Source organism: Macaca mulatta, chromosome 5 (assembly GCF_049350105.2).
Source record: "Macaca mulatta isolate MMU2019108-1 chromosome 5, T2T-MMU8v2.0, whole genome shotgun sequence".
NCBI lineage: Eukaryota > Metazoa > Chordata > Mammalia > Primates > Cercopithecidae > Macaca > Macaca mulatta.
In genome coordinates this window covers 178,724,471-178,745,537 of record NC_133410.1, presented here as the reverse complement: position 1 = coordinate 178,745,537, position 21,067 = coordinate 178,724,471, and the positions used below count along the sequence as shown (strand labels likewise).

Sequence of the window (21,067 nt, the reverse complement as noted above, 5' to 3'; positions counted from 1 at the left end):
TGTATTCAGTCTTTAATGTAACATCTGCATTGAACAAGGTGTCCCTTGGATGCCTAATCTCATGATGCAGTGGGTTTGAACTACCAACATGATTAGCAATTCTAGTTTCATACTCATTTGATGTTCCATGGTCAAGTAGTCAATCTACGAAAGCCCAGCAGGATGTCAAGGGCAGTTTTTTAAATATCAAGTAGTCATTCTTTGCTGCAGAAGGTATGGCCTTGCTCCAGAACCTTAAGGACTCTGTTGTGACTCATCACACAACATCCTTATCCATTATGATCAATTCTAACACTATTTGTTCTGTTAGATTACACATCTGGGATAGCTGGGCAACTTTTAACCTAACCTGGATGGGCTGCAGAGCCTCTCTTGCTCTGAGCCATACTCAAAGCTAGTGTCATTCTGAATTATCCAATAAAAGAGTAATAACATTTTTCCTGACCACAGCACCTTCAGAATTAAAACAAACCCATCAAACATTATGCTTCTTCTTAGTGACAGTAAATGCAAGATGCAACAAATTTTCCTTTACTTTAGAGAGAATGTCCAAGCCCACCAAAGATATCTACATACCTAAAAAAGTCACCCCTTGGACCGAATCCTAAATTCTTATAGGGTTTATCTCCCAGACTCTAGAATGCATGGGTGTTACTTATGTACCCGCAGTACTGTTTATTTGTTGCTCAGCAAATCCAGTTTGTATATTATTAATATAGCAAAGTACCATGATCTTTCACATAATTTTTTAATGATCAAGATCCCTGAGGATTATATTGCAGTGGAATTTGGGGGCAAGACAGTGAATATGTACTGCTGTATTTCCTATGTAAACACAAGATACTTTTTTTTTTTTTTTTTTTTGTGAGATGAAGTCTCGCTCTGTCACCCAAGCTGGAGTACAGTGGCACAACCTCGACTCACTGCAGCCTCCTCCTCCTCCTGGATTCAAGCAATTCTCCTGCCTCAGTGTCTTAAGTAGCTGGGATTACTGGCGCCTGCCACCACACCTGGCTAATTTTTGTATTTTTAGTAGAGACAGGGTTTTTGCTGATCTCGAACTCCTGACCTCAGGTGGTCCACCCACCTCAGTCTCCCCAAGTGCTGGGATTACAGGTGTGAGCCACTACGCCCAGTCACAAGATGCTTTTGACTCTCTTAATTATAAAGACTGAGAAAAATGTCTTCGTCAGATGCATTGCCAAATACTATAGTCTATAATGATTTGTTACAGTAAAGATTCTACAATGAGCACAACACTTGGGATTAGGGCTACTAACAGGTTATAGTTACAGTCAGTCATTGTCGTATGTCACATCTGTTTGGTTTTTGCAAAGACCAACGAATAAATTGAGCAAGGACACAATAGGAACCTTCTGAGGAACTATGTAAATTGTGCTTTAGAACAGTCCACTCAAGTCAAGACGAGTTTAATATTTACGTTAACATTAATGTGGATTGGTCAATGGTTATAGACAGAGTGTTAATGGTCTCATACTTCAAGGTTTGTACATTCATCAGAATAGGTGAATAGGCTCTCACAGAATCCCAAAGAGCAGTGGCAGAGAGGATCTAGGGTAGGTATGTGATACAACTGAGGTGCGACAGATGCTTACAACTAGAGGCCACAATAGTTGGAGCACAAAGGTGGCTCAAGAAAATGTGAGATCAGGCCTAAAAAATGCATTAGTCATTTGGCAGACAGTTGCAATATTTTAGGCATAACTCCATAAAGGTCTGAACTAAGGTACTGATGGCAGTATGACGAAAAGGAGACAGTTTCAGTAGATGCTTATGAGGAAGCTGTCAAGGAGGTAAAATAAAAAGTGACCAACATATTGTTTCTTACATTTTTGACCTCAGACTATAAGATGCCCGGTAACAAAACGATTCCTTAGAAAACAGCAAGTTGAGAAATGTTGGTTTACACACAAGCAGTCCTCTTTTCTGCAAGAGTTTTTTTCTAAAATGCAAATTCCTGTATCTAGATATCATCTACGCTAATGACCACCAGACATCAGAGAGAAAAGCCCATGTGGCAGCGTTTAAATCTAAGCCAATTTAATAGAGACAATTCTGATATTTTTATTTTACTACATTATTTTAAAATGTTAATTAGTTGAAACAGCATTCAAATCAATGATTAAGTAGCCCTTTGAATATAAAAGAAAATCAAATTAACTTCTGGCTGACTGTAAAGTAGATGAAAGCTAGCACCAGGGTAATCTCCTAATTCATGAAGATATGTCATAGCCAGGAAGGGTTCAGGTCTGGAATTCTTCAAATTGGGGGTATTTTTTAAAATTTTCCCCTTCTTTACATTGCTGGTGAGAATGTAAAATGGTACAGCCAATGTGGAAAATAATTTTGTGATTCCTCATTAAATTAAACATGGAATTAGCATAAGATCCAGCAATTTCACTCCCAGGTATATATGCACAAAAGAATTAAAACAAGTGTTCCAGCAAAAAATTCAACATGAATTTTCATAGCATCCTTAGTCACAATAGCCAAAAGATGGAAACTACCCAAATGTTTCTCATGGATGAATGGATAAACTGTGATATAGCCATAGAATGAGAATGAAGTACAGATAGATACTACAACTAAGTGAGCTTTGAAAATATTATGCTATGGAAAGAAGCTAGTCACAAAAAATAATATAATATATATATTACAGAATATATATATATATGTATTATACATACATAATATATTTAATTACATAATATATATATCTACTTATATGAAATGTTCAGAATAGGTAAAAATATAGAGAATGAAGTTCAACTGGTGGTTACTTGAGGCTGGGAGGGTAAGAGTACAGAAGGATCACTCTAAAAATTACAAGGCTACTGTTTGTAGTAATAAAAAATGATCTAAACTGACTGTGGTGATAGTACATACCCGTGAAAATACTTAAAATGCATTGAATTGTATGTTTTCTTTTTTAAAAAAAAGAATTGTATAAATTTAGGGGGCACAAGTGCAGTTTTGTTACATGGATATATTGCACAGTGGCAAAGTCTAGGCTTTTAGTGTTACCATCACCCGAATGGTGTACGCCATACTCATTAAGTAATTTCTCATCCCTCATCCACCTCTACTCTCCCGACCCTTGTGGGTCCCTTATGATTATTGTTCCACAAGTTATGTCTATATAATTATTTGGCTCTTACTTATGTGAGAATACATATTTGGCTTTCTGATTCTGAGTTGTTTCACTTAAGATGATGGCCTCCAGTTCCATTCATGTTGCTGCAAAAGACATGATTTCATTCTTTTTATGGCTGAATTGTATTCTGTTGTATGTGTATGTATAGTGTGAAATATGTATTGTGAGATATATATACATATATATCATAATTTCTTTACTCATTCATCTGTTGATGGACAGAGGTTGGTTTCATGTTTTCAGTATTGTGAAGAGTGCTGCTGTAAACATACAAGTGCAATTATCTTTTTTATATAATGATTTCTTTTCCTTTGGGTATATGTCCAGTCATGGGATTACTGAATCAAATAGTAGTTGTACTTTTAGTTCTTTAATAAATATCCAAACTGTTTTCCATAGAGGTAGCTCTAACTTATATTACTACCAGTTGGAGGATGCAAAGGAAAGCATTCCATTTTCTCTGCAACCTCACCAACATCTGTTCTTTATTTATCTTTTGTCTTTTTAATAATATTCATTCTGACTGGTGTAAGATATCTCATTGTGGTTTTAATTTGCATTTATCTGATGATTAGCATTTTTTCATATGCTTATTGACCGTATGTATGTTTTCTTTTGCAAAATGTCTATGTATGTTCTTTACCTACTATTTAAAGAGATTATTTGGGTTTTTTTGTGTGTACTGAGTTGTGTGAGTTCAAATGAGTGAATTTTATGACATGTGATTATATCTCAACAAAGCTGTTTAAATATTTTTTTAAAAAGTCTTCCCCTTCTTTTTAAAAATGTATGTCTATCTACATTTACTTTTCAAGAATGATTTTGCTGAACATAAAATCCATGCCTCAAATTTACTTTGGAGGCCCCAAAAGGATTCCCAAGTGCATTTTGGCTGCATAATAGCAGCACAAATTAATGATGGATGGATACCATCTTTCACACTAGAAAAGGAGTGAAAGAACACTTCAAAATGTTAAAACTAGGTCATAAACAACATTGGAAAAAGAAATTTTGGTTGTGCAGTTGTGAAAATTAGAAGCTGTTTCTTGTGTGTAGTAGGAAAGAATTGAGCCAAGGGATGCAGTAGCTTGTTTTAACAATATTCTAAGAAAGTTTACTTTACTCCCTAGTCAACTGTGAACCTATTTGTTACAAGAGGGTTGGAGGCAAACTTTCTGAATAACCTTCAAGTGTTCTTACCAATTTCCATCAAATCCAAACCTAAGTCACTGGAGATACTAACAGAAAGAGACTCAAAAGTCCTAAGCACTTCTCTGAGAAACTGTAGAAATCATAAGTAATCAGAATCTAGTCTTCTTTCCCAAACCACTAGTGATTTATAACAGTTTTATCAGGCTTTCTATATTAAAGCCAGCTATCATCTCAGCTCTTGAAGAAATACTGCTACAATACAATAATAATAGCTTTTTAGTAAATTGTAGGATACAAGTTGACCTTCTACAAAAGAGTTGAGAGGAAGAAGGGAGGTCTGTGTGCTTCAGGACATGGTTTCTGTATTCTATTTCATATCAAGTGCCAATTATTTTTAATTCCAAAAATGCACAGAGAAAGCAAATACTTCTATTTTATTTTTTTCCACTAGCTTTCCTAATAACTACAAAGGAAAAGACACAATAGTAACAACATGAATATTGCTTACGATTATAATTATGATATTCCCAAACACATTTAATAACCTCTTCATTTTCTCTTCAAATATTCATTGTGGAGATACAATATTCTAAGTACAATTTCCATGATCAAGACAAAGGACATAACATTAAATATTGCAACAGGAAAAACGCATGCCTTCAAACTTAATACATAAAGATACTGTGATGTAGATGTTACCCCATAGGTGATAAGCCAATTCATGCATAAGCTAATTATTCCAATTTACCATGCCTACAGTTAGGCTACCAAATAAGACCACTTGCTATTTTGCACTCTAGCCAATTGGCCATATTTTTCTCAGATAACTAAATCTAAGGACATTAGCACATAATTCATTCAAGAATGTCTTTTTTAAATGGAAAACAAGGCTTTTGTTTAACTAAACACTAATTTCTAATATGAAGCTAAGTGAATTTAAGATAATATACTATCATAGGAAAGAAAAGATAAATATGAAAGTCTTTCTGTTCAGAGTTTTAGCTGAGGACCCAAAACTCATGAAAATAAATATCTCTACATTCTAAAGAGAACTATCAAACCTATAGTCATAAGACTTACCAAAATATAACAGAACAGTTCCCTTGTTAGGGTTCCCCCAGAAAAGAGAGTCTGAGGAAAGTATTTGTATTCAGCTAGTTCATGTAGCAGTCTGTCCCAAAACAAGAGTGAAGAAACAGGAAAATTAAGACAGGGAAGGTGCAAAGCCAACTCATGGGGCATTAGTGAGGCTGCTGCTATGGGCAACAGGGGCTCCCTTCTGCAGGAACCTCTGAGGAACACAGAATGCCCCGCAGGATGGCATACCCAGAAGAGAGGAGTTTGGGGCATTTGCCTACAGGTTTGTCCAGTGGTTAAGGTTTGCTTGGAATATTAACTGCACCGCACTTTGGGACTCAACCTACGAGGGGCCAAGGGGACTTTGCTATTTACAGAAGGTCCTAAGACAGAGAAATGGAGAGATCTATAGTAGATGCTTGAGATGGAATGATATCCACATACTTAATTCTGTCCACCACAGCCATGGCTGGAATTTGGGGAAAACAAAAATGAACAAAAGGAATGGGATACAGAGTACCAAAATGCAACAGACTGAATGCTTCTGTCCCCCCAAAACTCATATGTTCAAATCCTAACTCTCAATGTGATGGTATTAAAAACTGGGGCCTTTGGGAGGTAACTGGGTCACGAGGATGAAGACCTCATAAATGGGATTGGTGCCCTAAGGGACCCCAGAGAACTTTCTAGCCCTCTTTGCACCATGTGAGGATACAAGAAAGAAAACAGATCATTTGCAAACTGGAAGACGACTCTCACCAGAATCTGGCCATGCTGATACCCTTATCTAGGACTTTGCAGCCTCCAGAATTGGGGAGAATACATTTCTGTTATTTATTAGCCACTCAGTCTTCTGCTATAGCAGCCTGAACTAAGACCAAAAAAAAAGCGTTTGTTACATAGATCCACCCCACTCCTACCCTTATTTATAAGAAACATTTGAAACGCTAAGGAAACTGATCAGAAAGAACAATTCCTTGAAGCAAAAAAAAAATTTAACACATTGTGGCATTTCTCTTACTACTCCTGTAGGAGAGAGTATAGGGTTGATTTTCAGCTGCCAAGGCAAGTGAGGAAGCTTTAAAAGAAAGAACTCTTCTAAGTGCCTGGGGATGTTTGCAAGAGAAGAGCCTTGCATCTCACCAGGCATCTTTCTCCCTACCTGAAAGAAATGCTAAGGCCTGCCTCTGCTGCTAACAGAATAGAAAACCAGAGTTTCTACAAGATCTTAACATGTCTCCTTACACTTGCCATCTTCTCATTTGGAAATTCTGAAGATAGCAGGCTAGCTGGAGCTATTCATATGCACAGAGCAAAGAGAAGAGAATGCAGTTATGAGATCAAAGGGCCCCTCTGCCATATAATGCAGTGAGGTTATATGAGCTTCCTTTGGCCATATAGACACTTTGCATGATCAGCTAGAATGGTCTTCAAAGGATATTGCCCAAGAAAACTGCCTGCAGGATGAGGGACCACAGCAGAAAGGGGCAGTGTGGGATATATCACTGAAAAGCAACAGTGAAAAGGAGTCAGAAGAGGTCAAAGAGTGCATTTTCTTGGTCACTATGGCAGACAACCAGTTGTCCCCACAAAATTATTTTCCTTTCTTGCTGGACATGTGACTGTCAAGCTTCAGATTATATTTCCCAGCCTCCTCCCATGAAAAGAAACCACATGACTAAGTTATCATCATTGCAATGGTAACAGAAATAATGGGTGCAACTTCTGCCTCACTTGCTAAAATGAAGTTGCTTGCCCTGGATTCACCTCTTTCCTCTTCTCTCTCTGAAAAACAGACATGTCCATGACAGCTTCTTGGTCATGCAAACCAGGATAACACGAATTTAGGGGGTTGGTGGATGACTAATATGGAAGGAATTCAGGTCCCTAAACGACTTTTTGAGGGAAAACTGGACTATCAAGTGAGAGAGTAATAAATCCATATTTAAGCAAATGTTCATTTTTTTTATTATTGCTCCATGAAAAAGAAAAAAATAAACTTAAGGTTAATCCTATTGATTTTTTATTTTAATTTGATTATGTTTCTAACAAGAGAGATTAAACACAAAGAAATTGACCTTATTGGATGCTAGAAGGCCACAAATCATTGTAATAAGATGCTTTTCATTCCCCCTTCCCCAAGAACCAATTTTCACTACCATTAAGGATGCATGATTTCAGCTATTGTGTGTTTTTTCTCTTTGTTACAGCAGCCTAATCTTTGCCCTCCCTTATACAGTGAGGAAGCTAAGAAGGGTGGAAATTTCTTTTGCATCCCCCCAGGAGCCCACTATTACAGCCATGAGAGAAGGCTGGCCGTAAGAAAAGTCACTTGAAAATTAAGAGAGAGCTAGAAACACCAGACAAAAGCACCAGGTAAGTAAAATGGGCTTTGCCACATTTTCTCTCATCTTTTCTCTCCTCAATCCCTGTTCCTCAACCCTACTTGGAGGAGCCAGAGACAAACAGCAGAGGAGAACGGATGTAAAAACAGGAGCTTACGGAGGTGGACTAAATCTTACTTTGCTTAGGTGAGAGAGACAGGTAGAGGAGCTTAAGAAAGCTAAGTTCTAATTTAGACTAGACTGGACATTTTAAAATTTATAAAGGTATTTAAAGCTACGGGTTTCATACAAGATGTCACCCAGAAATGACAGTGAGACATCCACAAAAGCAGTAGAGGCAGAAAAATAAACCTGTTTCCAAATTGCACTCTACCAAATTCAGTACACCCAATTAATCGAGTTATTCGATATCCAATAAGTAAAGCATATACACTGCAAACGTTCAAGAACAAATGATATTTCTCCCACTCATACTCAGCTGTTATCAAACCTGGCTAATCTAATTGTGACAGCTTTTATCCTATTTGAGATTCAATCTTTTACTTCTCTTCATAGATACCTGCTAGAACTCTAAAGTCTGTTCATGGACCCCAATTATTTAATATGCCAATTATGACGTTGCAACTACTAAAAGAATTTAGAATCCTTTGCAACAGAGGTTGTTCTATTTTTCTAGCCAGAGATTGTCACTCCATAATTTACTAATGAGCTTTTCTAGAAATAACAGAAAATGCTTAGCATCTCTACTTTTTTTATCTACTGAAGTCCAAACATCTCAGGGTGATAGCAGGATTATAGGCAGCATCATTTAATAATACCAGTTTTTCAAAGTAATTTCTTTATTTTTAAAAAGCTTTTTTATTTTTATAAAGCTTTGGCACAAAAATTGTTGTGACATGTTTCCTAATTGCAGAGGGAGAGGGTGTTGCTCTTTAAAGCACATTTTTAAAGGAAGAACTTTTGAAAAATCTACAAAGTGATTTCTTAGAAATGCCATTAGTCACAGAATTAAAATTGTTTTCCTCCACTTATTTATTTTACACTAAAATTTAATAATATTATTCTTCCTCTGGAGAGTACCAATGTTAAGGGGTAGTAGCACGAAACATTTAAAGGAAGCTCTCTTGGAAGACTGAGGCAGGAGGATTGCTTGAGACCAGGACTTCAAGACTAGCTTGAGTAAATAGCAAGACCCTGTCTCTACAAAAATATTTAAAACTTAGCCAGGCATGGTGGCACGCAACTGTCGTCCTGGCTACTTGGGAGGCTGTGGCAAGAGGATAACTTGAGCCCGGAAGTTGGAGGCTGCAATGAGCTATGATTGCACCACTGCACTTCAGCCTGGGTGACAGAGTGGGGCCCTGTATCAAAATGCTGCTTTGTTTCTTTGTCCCACCCCAGCTCTTATGATTCTAAAAGTCTGTCTAAGCATAAAGTGTGTCCAGCTTCAAATAAGAGAGATGGAGAGCAAGGAGAATCTTTATACATGTATCTATGTAACTATATAGATAGATACAAACACAGATCTTAAAGAAGTCAAAATATCCAGCTCAAAAATGTCATCTATAAAAATACTAAGGTCGCCGGGCGCGGTGGCTCACGCCTGTAATCCCAGCACTTTGGGAGGCCGAGGCGGGCGGATCACAAGGTCAGGAGATCGAGACCACGGTGAAACCCCGTCTCTACTGAAAATGCAAAAAATTAGCCGGGCGCGGTGGCGGGCGCCTGTAGTCCCAGCTACTCAGGAGGCTGAGGCAGGAGAATGGCGTAAACCCAGGAGGCGGAGCTTGCAGTGAGCCGAGATCGCACCACTGCACTCCAGCCTGGGCGACAGAGCGAGACTCCGTCTCAAAAAACAAACAAACAAACAAAAAAAGAAAATACTAAGGTCTCAGAAACTTATAAACCCAAAAAGATAAACAAACAAGCAAAAGGCTTATCTACTTCCAATTCACCAAGCACTGACATCTTCTTTAATCCTCATCTCAAAATCTCCCACACCTTGAATGTCGCCTCTCTCTGTCCTGAGATGAGATACACATCCTCGTATCTCCTCTATCTTTCCTATCCTATATTATAAAGTCCCATCTCTGTAGTGGCTCATTGTTCTGCTCCACACAGCCTTCCCTTGTTTCCCTAGTTTGGTTGTCTTTGATGCTTTTTCCAAGGATTCCTCTGAGAGAGCCACATGTACCAGGTCAACAAACTAAGCAAGGCAGTAGCCTATGCACTCATCAAGGGAGGGAATAAAGTCTTATTCAATCCTCTATTCCATTTCCCCAGTGTAGCAAGTACTAGTTGAAATTGTTTTCATTTTGTTTTGCTTTGTTCTTGCATTAATTGAGTCACTGGATGAAGAGAAAGAAAAGGAAACATATCTCCTCCCAATGACATTATCACAGCATGGGTCCTAGATGTTTATTGTCAGGAAGTCAGGCACATGGTGGGAACTTAAACTGTTTTCCTCCCCTCGGCATCCTCAGCCTGCCTATTACCTGGTTATTAGTCATTTGATTTACCTCAGCGCCTGATGAGGACAGAGGCTGAGCAGTCCTCAACCACCTACTCCTTGCTTGTTAGATGCCACCTGCATCTATCTCTGCTTGACTAGATGCCACCAAGAAGCTATCTTGAGTCACTAAACAGACCCACCATTTCCAAACTAACAGCTATCCAAAAGCTCTCATTTCGATGAATAGAGTAATTTACAAGCAAGACAGGAAAGACAGAAGGAAAGATGGCATAAAGAGTGCTGCTTCAGCCCTTTCGATAAGGTCCAACTTGTACACCAATAGCCAGTCTTGCCAATTGCTCACTCTGCTTATGCAGAGAAGCTGTTACCCTGCCGTGGAAAGTGCTGGAGGTTTTTTTTTGGCCCATCACCATTCATTATCAGGAAGAAAAATCAGCTTCTTATTTGAAGCTCTTTTTTTCTCATAGCCCATTGGCCATGACTGATGTTACTTTAAGTAATGCAGTTAAAACTGCTTAACCCCAGAAAGCCTCATACATAGGAAGTGCTTGCTCTAGTTAAGATAAAACCCAGAGGAGGCAGAAACTGTAAAGGACAACAGGTGTCTTCAAACTTCCCCTTACCACCTTTCTTATATGTAAAGGCAAAGAGCCAACTCACAAGTCACAATTTCTTACAAGTCATTACACAAATGTCCAAGAATTCAGAATTGTATCCTTATATAGCCTAAATATTTCATAATACTGTTGACATTGATTCACCTCTTAAGATCATCAAAGGACAAGGATATGTGACCTATTTTCACTGTAAATAATAAATACATCATTTTATATTTCATTTGTCATACCTCCCATTAAATCATTTCTTAAAAAGAAATCCAACAGCATCATTTCTTTTTTTAATGTTGTTCCAATTATTCTTAAAATAATTAGAATATGGCTTACTGTATTCTTTTAGGAATCAATATTTCTTTTTGGCAAAACATTATGTGACTTTTTAAAATAAGATAATAGCTTCCATTACAACAAAGTGACTATTTCTCTCAACATACTTGAACTTCATATGAAGATGGAACCAACGAAAGCAGGAATGCTCTCAGCGACTTACTAACATTTAGTCAGTTGATTTCACTTATAAGAAGGGCAACTGGCATCTTCCATTAGTTCTATTACCACAATTGCAAGGGCTAGGATGATAACGGCACATAGGAGGGAAAAAACTAAAAGAAGGATTTACTTTAAAATTAGCTCAAGATGCTTGAAGTAAACAATTTTTAAAACACATAAATAGACAGCTAGCCAATAGTTATTACATTCAATAATTTAGCATGATACGCATGACGGTTTTGACCTCCAAAATAATTTAGCACCTTGAGCTGAGATTAAATGCAGAACATTAATTTTTCCCTCTGGTTGTCAAGTCAACCAAGAGACCCGTCAAATCCATTTAAATAAAGCCTGCATCATGTAATAATATTAAAGGGTATAAAATATTAATATGGGTCTGTGGTAGAACATTGGCCAACAGAGCTGCAGTGAGGTGCCTTTAATTTATTACCCTGACAATCTGTCTTGCACTAAAACTAGGTGTTAAAGCACCATCTAAGAATTATTTTTTTGAGCTAGAAGATGGGCCCATTTAAGAAAGGTCACAGTTCCTTCAACTGCGCAGAATTTTTAGTACCTCCAAGGAAAAGAAGTCATGAGTTCCATTTTAATTGTATGAATTTGAAGAGATAACAAAGTACAAATGCCTGAAACCCATTGTAATGAAAATGGAATTTTCAAAGAAAAAGGTAAACACTAACTCATTACATGAGGCCTGATGAGCTTCCCCCATCGTAAAAGTCCATCTAAATCAATGTATTATTTACATGCCACATACACCAACCTTCATCAGTGCTCTTCTCCTAAACACATTCTGATTTTTATCTCTGAATACCATTTTTCTGGATCATTTTCCAATGAGCTTGCTAGGTTTTAAGTACATATTCTTAAATATTTTATCCTTATTCTGAAGATTGTTTCCCTGCAAGAACCACACTTGTTCCATATAAAAAATCTCATACTGATGAGTAGGGAGGTTACAGATGGAGATAAACAGTGGGAGAAACGTGCAATGCATGCTTTGTTGTATTCAAGTGTTTGCTTTATTGACATAAATACTCAATAGTCATTCATTTTACTAAATTAGAAATTTGTATAAATTCTTCAAAATACGTTTGGTTTACAATTTATTGTAAACATGCCAAACATACTCTTTAATGCTAATCGTGTTATTTTTCCAGGTACATCACACACACACACACAAACACACACACACACAAAACAAAAGCCAGAGGCTGCCTTCTCACTCCCCCATGGTCATCCACCACACAAAGCAGTAGATCTTCCTTTAAACTGAGCTTCCACTAACTTCAAAGAATCTTCTCTGTAGGAGAACAAGGTGCATAAGACACAGGAGGAAACAGAAATCTAACCACAGGAAAAAAACCTTTAAAAATTCTAACCAAAGCACAGAATTCTCCAAACAAGGGAATTGCTCAGCAACAATCAGGTCAGGCATGAAATCACAGACATTAGGGTGAAGTCAGAGAGCTCACCTTCATGTGGAGAGGGAAGACAGCACAGTGATGACACAAAATCTCACAGCAACCACAGTGACAGGAGTGGAGGAAACTGCAGATTTCCCAGGCTGACCTATAGTTACTTGATAAAATGCAATGGACACCATTCCAATGTCTCAAAGGGTGGCTATAATCTTTCAGAGCATGCAAAGCCACTTGTTTCAAAGAGTCAAAGTGTCAGCCGAGTTCTTTATTTCTAAATTTTCTGTTTATTAATGTTTTAATTTCTACAAAATAAGCTTCCTGAATTAACTAATTTGAGTTGTATCTATAATAAAGCTTGTTAATTAAATTTGAGAAAAACTCAATGTTTACCTCATATCCACTGCTAATATGGACCTGGAACTCAGGAGACGTCATTATCACATCATTTCTACAGCCTCTTATCTCATTGGCTAAGTGATCACATGCCAGTCATCGCTGTGAGGTGTTTTTCCTCTTTATCAGATCCCCATCATAGAGGTCACAATAACCTGGGAGAAAAGACAAAGAAAGTTGTATTAAGTTTACATTATTTGCCCAGATGAAAGCAGAAAACCACAGAGTAATGCAAAAAGTATCTCTGTCTCTGAAGGGCCATTATCGCTTCATCTTCTGGAACAAAGGCAGAGACACAGAGGTTTGTATGCGACTGTCTTCCTGGGCTGTCATTCTATAGAATTGCCAAGGTAAGTGTTCCCTTATAGTACAGCTTTCCTTATAAACTTCCAGGCAGTGCTCATGATAAATAGGCTCATAAATTATTAATAAATAATCTAGGCTTGGCGGGTCCTAAGGGAAATTATATAAAAATATCTGATTGTAGGCCAGATGCGATGGCTCATGCCTATAATCCCAGCACTTTGGGAGGCCAAGGCAGGCAGATCACCTGAGGTCAAGAGTTTGAGACCAGCCTGGCTAACATGGTGAAACCCCATTTCTACTAAAAACAACACACACACAAAAAAAGAAATATCTGATTGTATGGGATGCTTTTCATCCCAAAGACTTTTCCATCAATCTATAAGTACATATTAAGAACCTATCACTGCTCTTTTTACTGTAAAGATACAGTGTAGCATGCATAACCCTGTATGCAGAGACCTTATAATCCAAAGTGGTAGAAGGGGTAGGGTTGCCAGTGAAAATACAGGAAACTCAGTTAAATTTGAATTTCAAATAAACAATGAATAGGTTTTGGGGCTTTTTATTTGTTTTGTTTTGTTTTTTCAGACACAGTCTCGCTCTGTCCCCCAGGCTGGAATGCAGTGGCACGATCTTGGCTCACTGCAACCTCCACCTCCTGGTTTCAAGGAATTCTCCTGCCTCAGCCTCCCAAGTAGTTGGGATTACAGGCACGTGCCACCATGCCTGGCTAACTTTGTATTTTTAGTAGAGATGGGGCTCATGCCTGTAATCCCAGCACTTTGGGAGGTCATGTCAGGCAAATCACTTGAGGTCAGGAGTTCGAGACCAGCCTGGGCAACATAGCGAAACCCCGTCTCTACTAAAAAATACAAAAATTAGCCAGGCATGGTGACACATGACTTTATTTATTTTTCTTTTCCTTTTTTTTTTCTTTTTGTAACATTTTTTGTAGAGATGGGATCTCACTATGTTGCCCAGGCTGGTCTCAAATTCCTGGGCTCAAGGGATCCTCTTGCCTTGGCTTCCCAAAATGTTGGGATTACAGGCATGAGTCACTGCGCCCGGCCATAAGCATGACTTTAAACACAGCATGATTGTGTGTTTCTCTCACAATGAGCAGATACTAGCACAAGGGGGCAGAAAGTAAAGAAAGGGCAGATGTCCTCTTGAAAAGTAGGAAGCTGAATAGCTTTGGCTTAAGAAAGATTAAAAACAAGAAGGAAGACTATTACCTAAGCTAATAAAATCAGATCAATAAAATCTACACCTTGAAGCTGATAATTTTATAAGTAATATAATTGAATAATATTCAAATATTATTGTATGATAGTTCCCAGTAGAACTAAGAGTATCGAGGGAAACAATTCTGGGATCTAAGATTACAGACTATCAGTTCTTTTATTGATTTAATTGATGATTTACTGCATTTAAGGAAATAATGGGTTTTTTCCCATAGGTAAAACAGAAGACTAGTAAATTTGCTCTTATTTAGGTGAATATGTAAGCAAGTAAGGAATAGTTAGCATTTTGCTACTCTCTGGGATAGTATCACAATGGCTGTATTTAATTTAACAAAAGAATATATATGATTAATAATAGTATACATTTGATGATAGTAAATATTTTAATAAATTTCAGTAATTGCCATAGTTATTAAAGGCAGTCTTTTTTTTTTTTTTTTTTGAGACAAAGTCTCACCCTGTCACCCAGGCAAGAGTGCAGTGACATGATCTTGGCTCACTACAACCTCCACCCCCCAGGGTTCAAGCGGTTCTTATCCCTTCCAAGTAGCTGGAACTACAGGCACACACTACCATATCTGGCTAATTTTTTGTATTTTTAGTAAGACAGGGTTTACCATGTTGCCCAGGCTGGTCTTGAACTCCTGGCCTCAAGTGATCCACCTGCCTCAGCCTCCCAAAGTGCTGGGATTACAGGCGTGCACCACCATGCATGGCCAAATTTAGTCAACTTTTTAAATACTGGAAGTCTTACTTTTTCTTCATAGAAAATGATTTCTAGTTTTCTAAACTAGAAATAGTAGTATCTTACCTTACATAACATGTTTTCCAAAATCTTGGTGTAATTTCTCTCCTGCTTGTATGTGAAAACTGCCACATTCAACATGAGAGAATAGTTCATGCTCCTGAAAAGAACGTGCAATGGATCAAATTTTCTAGTTTTAATTTTGTTAAAAACTACCAGATATGTTTAATTTCCTTGAAAATGTTTATATGTTAAGCAACATAAAGAGTTTTTTGTATTTATGTTACTTTTACTAAGATATATATATTTTTTGGTCCAGAAACATTGAAATAATGAATACTTTCTTTCAAACTTCTCATATAATAATTATATTGCATTTTATATTTCTTCCTCAATAGACTTCATTTCAGCAATCATTTTAGTAATCCTGATTTAGGTATTGAGAGTCTGGTTTTTAAGAGCCCACTTAGAAATATGTTAAGATTCTCAAACTGCATTGCATGTATTAAAGTTTATAGTACCCAGCGTCAAACATTTTGCTATATTATTATAGTAATATTAAAACTGTTTTGGGTGTGCACATGCACACGTGTGTGTAGGGGTAGGGGGACGTTCTTCAAAGAAGGATAAAACACAGTTACGGGTTGAAATATCTTATAGATAATTGTGTACTTTCCCATCAGGGAAAAGATAAAACTAGCCTAACTATATGTGTTCACTATAAGAGTTGCAGAGATTTCACTGAGGAGGAATATTTTTTTCAAAAGTCACGAAATAATATTATTCCAAAAGGATGTTTATGTAAAATATATGAAAATTTTAAAATACAATAATTCATTCAAAAAGCACTGAAATGTCCATTTTAAGACTCATTTGATAATAATGCTGAGAAAATAAAGATAATTGGAATCTAGAGCTCAATTACATTTTTAAGTTAAAATGCAATAGATTTAGGTTCCCAGTAAATAATGGCAAGAGAGTTAAAAATGAACTTTCATTGAATGAATACATTTGGTTTTATGTAATTCCCTATTTTGAATTCGTTTTTTGCCTTGTACTATAAAGCTTAATATGAAATCATAGCTCAAGTCTTTTGGGTTAAAATATTTTTTTTTTTTTAAAAAAGAAAAAGTAAACGGCCTCAAATTTACCAGCAGCAAGCAAACAAGAGAAGGGAAGTAGCTTCATGCTGCAAATGTCAATCAATGGAAACAGAACATAAGCTAGAAATTCAGATTTGTTCGTATTTTAAAATATATGTATAAACTTTGCATTACATTTGGCATGTTTGGGGTGGTGCCACATAATCAAATACATCAAAATGTTATAGCGAGCACTATGAATATTCACAATATGTATGATAAATAAATACCATGGAATCCAACAAGACTCCCAACAGATCCTCATTCTCCGAAAACCTTACTAAAGAAAAAAGGTGGGTTGAAGAAATTCTAAGAATGCTGCTAATGTCCTCCAACTTAGAGAGAGGGCGACTGAGAGCTGAGTGGAAAGACACAGGAAGATGTTCAATACTAGAGGATCTGGAGGATCTGGAGGATCACACTCCTGGAGGATCTCAGAAAGACAAGAACAGATACTGGAACTTACCATCTTCAGATGGAGAAAACAGATGCTATCAATGGAAACAGGCCCTAGTAGGAGACATTTGTAGGATTTCAGTGAGAAAGCCAAACCCAAATTGTCCAGAACAAGGGTTATAGTTCTCTAATCCTTGAACCCTCAGGTTTCAGAAAAGCAGATAGAACAGACAACCAAGCTGTCAAAATATAGCACCTAAATTAACAAATCAAACAACTCACAAAAACAAAAGAATTATAGCAAAGAGAATTTACTCATACTATGTCATAACAGAAACTTCCAGACAAAGCTCTCTGTTAACCGATAACCAAATGAAATGCATGCCATGGAAACAATGGCAACAGACTACAGTTGGAAAAAAAATTAGCTAGTGAATAACATATGAAAAATCCATCATCAAGAAGACATAGGTCGGCAAAGCCTGAGTCCTGTCGTCTCACCTTCCTCCTATACAGCATAAGCTTCACCACTCGCTCCACCTTCTCTACCAACTACCGGTCCCTGGGCTCTGTCCAGGCGCCCAGCTACGGCACCCGGCCGGTCAGCAGCGCGGCCAGTGTCTATGCAAGCACCAGGGGCTCTGGTTCCCGGATCTCCGTGTCCCGCTCCACCAGCCTCCGGGGCGGCATGAGGTCTGGGGGCCTGGCCTCAGGGATGGCCGGGGGTCTGGCAGGAATGGGAGGCATCCAGAACGAGAAGGAGACCATGCAAAGCCTGAACGAATGCCTGGCCTCTTACCTGGACAGAGTGAAGAGCCTGGAGATGGAGAACGGGAAGCTGGAGAGCAAAATCCGGGAGCACCTGGAGAAGAAGGGACCCCAGGTCAGAGACTGGAGCCATTACTTCAAGATCATCGAGGACCTGAGGGCTCAGATCTTCGCAAATACTGTGGACAATGCCCGCATTGTTCTGCAGATTGACAATGCCTGTTTTGCTGCTGATGACTTTAGAGTCAAGTATGAGACAGAGCTGGCCATGCGCCAGTCTGTGGAGAAGGACATCCATGGGCTCCACAAGGTCATTGATGACACCAATGTCACTCGAGTGCAGCTGGAGACAGAGATCGAGGCTCTCAAGGAGGAGCTGCTCTTCATGAAGAAGAACCACGAAGAGGAAGTAAAAGGCCTACAAGCCCAGATTGCCAGCTCTGGGTTGATCGTGGAGGTAGATGCCCCCAAATCTCAGGACCTCGCCAAGATCATGGCAGACATCCGGGCCCAATATGACGAACTAGCTCGGAAGAACCGAGAGGAGCTAGACAAGTACTGGTCTCAGCAGACTGAGGAGAGCACCACAGTGGTCACCACACAGTCCGCCGAGGTTGGAGCTGCTGAGACGACGCTCACAGAGCTGAGAGGTACAGTCCAGTCCTTGGAGATCGACCTGGACTCCATGAGAAATCTGAAGGCCAGCTTGGAGAACAGCCTGAGGGAGGTGGAGGCCCACTACGCCCTACAGATGGAGCAGCTCAATGGGATCCTGCTGCACCTGGAGTCAGAGATGGCACAGACCCGGGCAGAGAGACAGCGGCAGGCCCAGGAGTATGAGGCCCTGCTGAACATCAAAGTCAAGCTGGAAGCTGAGATCGCCACCTACCGCCGCCTGCTGGAAGATGGCGAGGAATTCAATCTTGGTGATGCCTTGGACAGCAGCAACTCCATGCAAACCATCCAAAAGACCACCACCCGCCAGATAGTGGATGGCAAAGTGGTGTCTGAGACCAACGACACCAAAGTTCTGAGGCATTAAGCCAGCAGCAGCAGGGTACCCTTTGGGGAGCAGGAAGCCAATAAAAAGTTGAGTTCAAAAAAAAAAAAAGACATAACCCAAAGAAAAGAACTTATTTCCCATAAATACTTCACACTACAAAATAATTTGAAAGAAAATGAATTCAATAAAAGAACTCAAAGACGAGATGATAAAACAAATTAGGGAAACTGAAGTGCCAATGGGAAAAAAATGAGAAACAAAAAATTATATTATTATAGATCTAATACATAAATAGAAACAGAAAAAAAAAACAAGTTAAAAAATTGAAATTACAGCATGGGAATGTCTTAAAACATGTATAAATGCAGAGAGAAATAGGGACAAAAAGCTTAAAGCAAATGAAAAGAAATTGGTGAATGTAAATGGCAGATAAATGACATCTATCAATCATTGAAAAAGAGGAAAGAAAAGGTATATGGAAAACGAATACAAAAGTATTTCTTTAAAGTTTGAATAAAACTAAATAAAATTTTAAAAATATATCTTCTAATATGAAAGCTGTTGCAGAATAAGCAAACCAGGTATATTCTCATTAAGTTACTAAATTTTAAAGATGAAGTTAGAATTGTTGAAGCATCCAGGCAGTAAAAGCAAATCAACATTAAATGAGAAAGAAAAAAACATTTGGCTTCAGACTTGGCTTTTTGAACAGTAACATTCAAAATCAGAAAGTAATGGAAAATATCCACAAAACTCTCGGGGGGGAAACAGCATGACTTTATATTGTAATAATGATCCAATAATTACTCCAACAGAAAAGCAGTGGGCAAATATAGGTGCGGTGGCTCACACCTGTAATCCCAGCACTTCAGAAGGCCAAGACGGGCAGATCACTTGAGGTCAGGAAGTCGAGACCAGCCTGGCCAACCCCATCTCTACTAAAAATACAAAAATTAATTTGGCATGGTGGTACATGCCTGTAATCCCAGCTACTTGGGAGGCTGAGGCAGGAGAGTCACTTGAACCAGGGAGGGGGAGGTTGCAGTGAGCCGATATCAGGCCACTGCAGAGCTAGACTCCGTCTCAAGAAAAGAGAAAGAGAAAAGTAACGGGCAGACATTCCCAAGCATCTAAAACCACTGGGTCTTCTTGAACAAACAATTGAAAAATTGATGAACAAGAGAAAATCCAAGTACACAATTTGAAATTGAAGAACCTTCCTTAAAAAGATTAAGAATTAGCATTAACTATAAAATATAGAAATTAAATAGAATGCTTGGAACATGACAGTACATATAGTAAAAATAGTATAAATGTTCTGAAAATTTCTAACACAGTAAAAATAACCTAAATCAAAATCCAGAGGCTCCAGAAATAGAGAAGGGAAAAATGATCACTTTGTTAATCACTTTAGCTTTCATAATGTATCAGTCTATATTATTAATTTAACTATGTTGTATAATTAAAAAAAGATTCATACTTCATGAATTTTCTAATCTTTTTATTAACCTTAGAATAGTGTTAGAGACTAATACTTCTGGTGAAGAAATCTTTATATCTTTATCCTTTATCTGAAATCAATTAATGCCAGAAATTTCATTTTAACTCTTTTTATTTAATGTACAATTGAACAGATTTTACTTTAAAAGAACGTGATTCCAATGTTATTAAGTATTTCTGTCTCATGCATGAAATACATACATATACATTCATGAGACAAATGGAGAGACAAAGATTCATTTCTCTGCCTGTATATATATTTAGTAAGATTTCTAAAATGACTTCTAATGTTAAAATTTCAATTAGTTTGAGTTGTAGAGTTTGGGGATTTCTTTCTACTTTCTACTTTGAACCTGTCTGCTTTGCTTAAATGTTTTATAATGACCTTGTATTCATGTTATATCAATAAGAGTACCTGCTTTACATTTTTTAAATTAAAATGAACTAAGTTGGGTCCTCAGTCAATATTCTGACCAATACATGAAGAAAAATATTACTAATCATCTGGACGGGTTCTTCTATACCCAATAGTTAAAATAAATTTGGACTGAGTTTTCTTAAATCATTGTCATGCTTCTTGTAAGTAATGTTATGCATTGGTTACTTTGATGACCAAGAATAAAGCACATAGTTCTTTGTACTGGAATCAGATTTTTCTCTGCAAAAATCCGGTGAGAATTCTCTTGTCAATACAAGGAAATTGAACCCATTGTTAGCATTTGGACCAACAGGCTACCATTCATTGAGCATCAATTTTGGGTTTGCCTGCATAACATGTCAATGAGCTCGATGTTTTA

At 37.8% G+C, this 21,067-nt stretch overlaps 1 protein-coding gene and 1 long non-coding RNA gene across 2 annotated transcripts in view; one reads left to right on the top strand and one right to left on the bottom strand.

Moving 5' to 3' along the window:
- Window positions 1–12,348: 12,348 nt before the first annotated feature.
- The window catches only part of LOC144340874 (uncharacterized), a 56,958-nt gene continuing 48,239 nt past the window's right edge, over window positions 12,349–21,067 (bottom strand). The window contains exons 2-3 of the long non-coding RNA XR_013417383.1: window positions 15,528–15,621; window positions 12,349–13,321 (exon numbers count right to left, since the gene is read on the bottom strand). This is a non-coding gene — a long non-coding RNA (uncharacterized LOC144340874). The remainder of the gene's footprint in view (window positions 13,322–15,527; window positions 15,622–21,067) is intronic.
- LOC717248 (keratin 18-like) lies at window positions 17,673–18,842 on the top strand. Its single transcript, XM_015139511.3, has one exon. It carries the CDS (start codon window positions 17,688–17,690, stop codon window positions 18,807–18,809), a length of 1,122 nt encoding a protein of 373 aa, XP_014994997.3. The 5' UTR covers window positions 17,673–17,687; the 3' UTR covers window positions 18,810–18,842.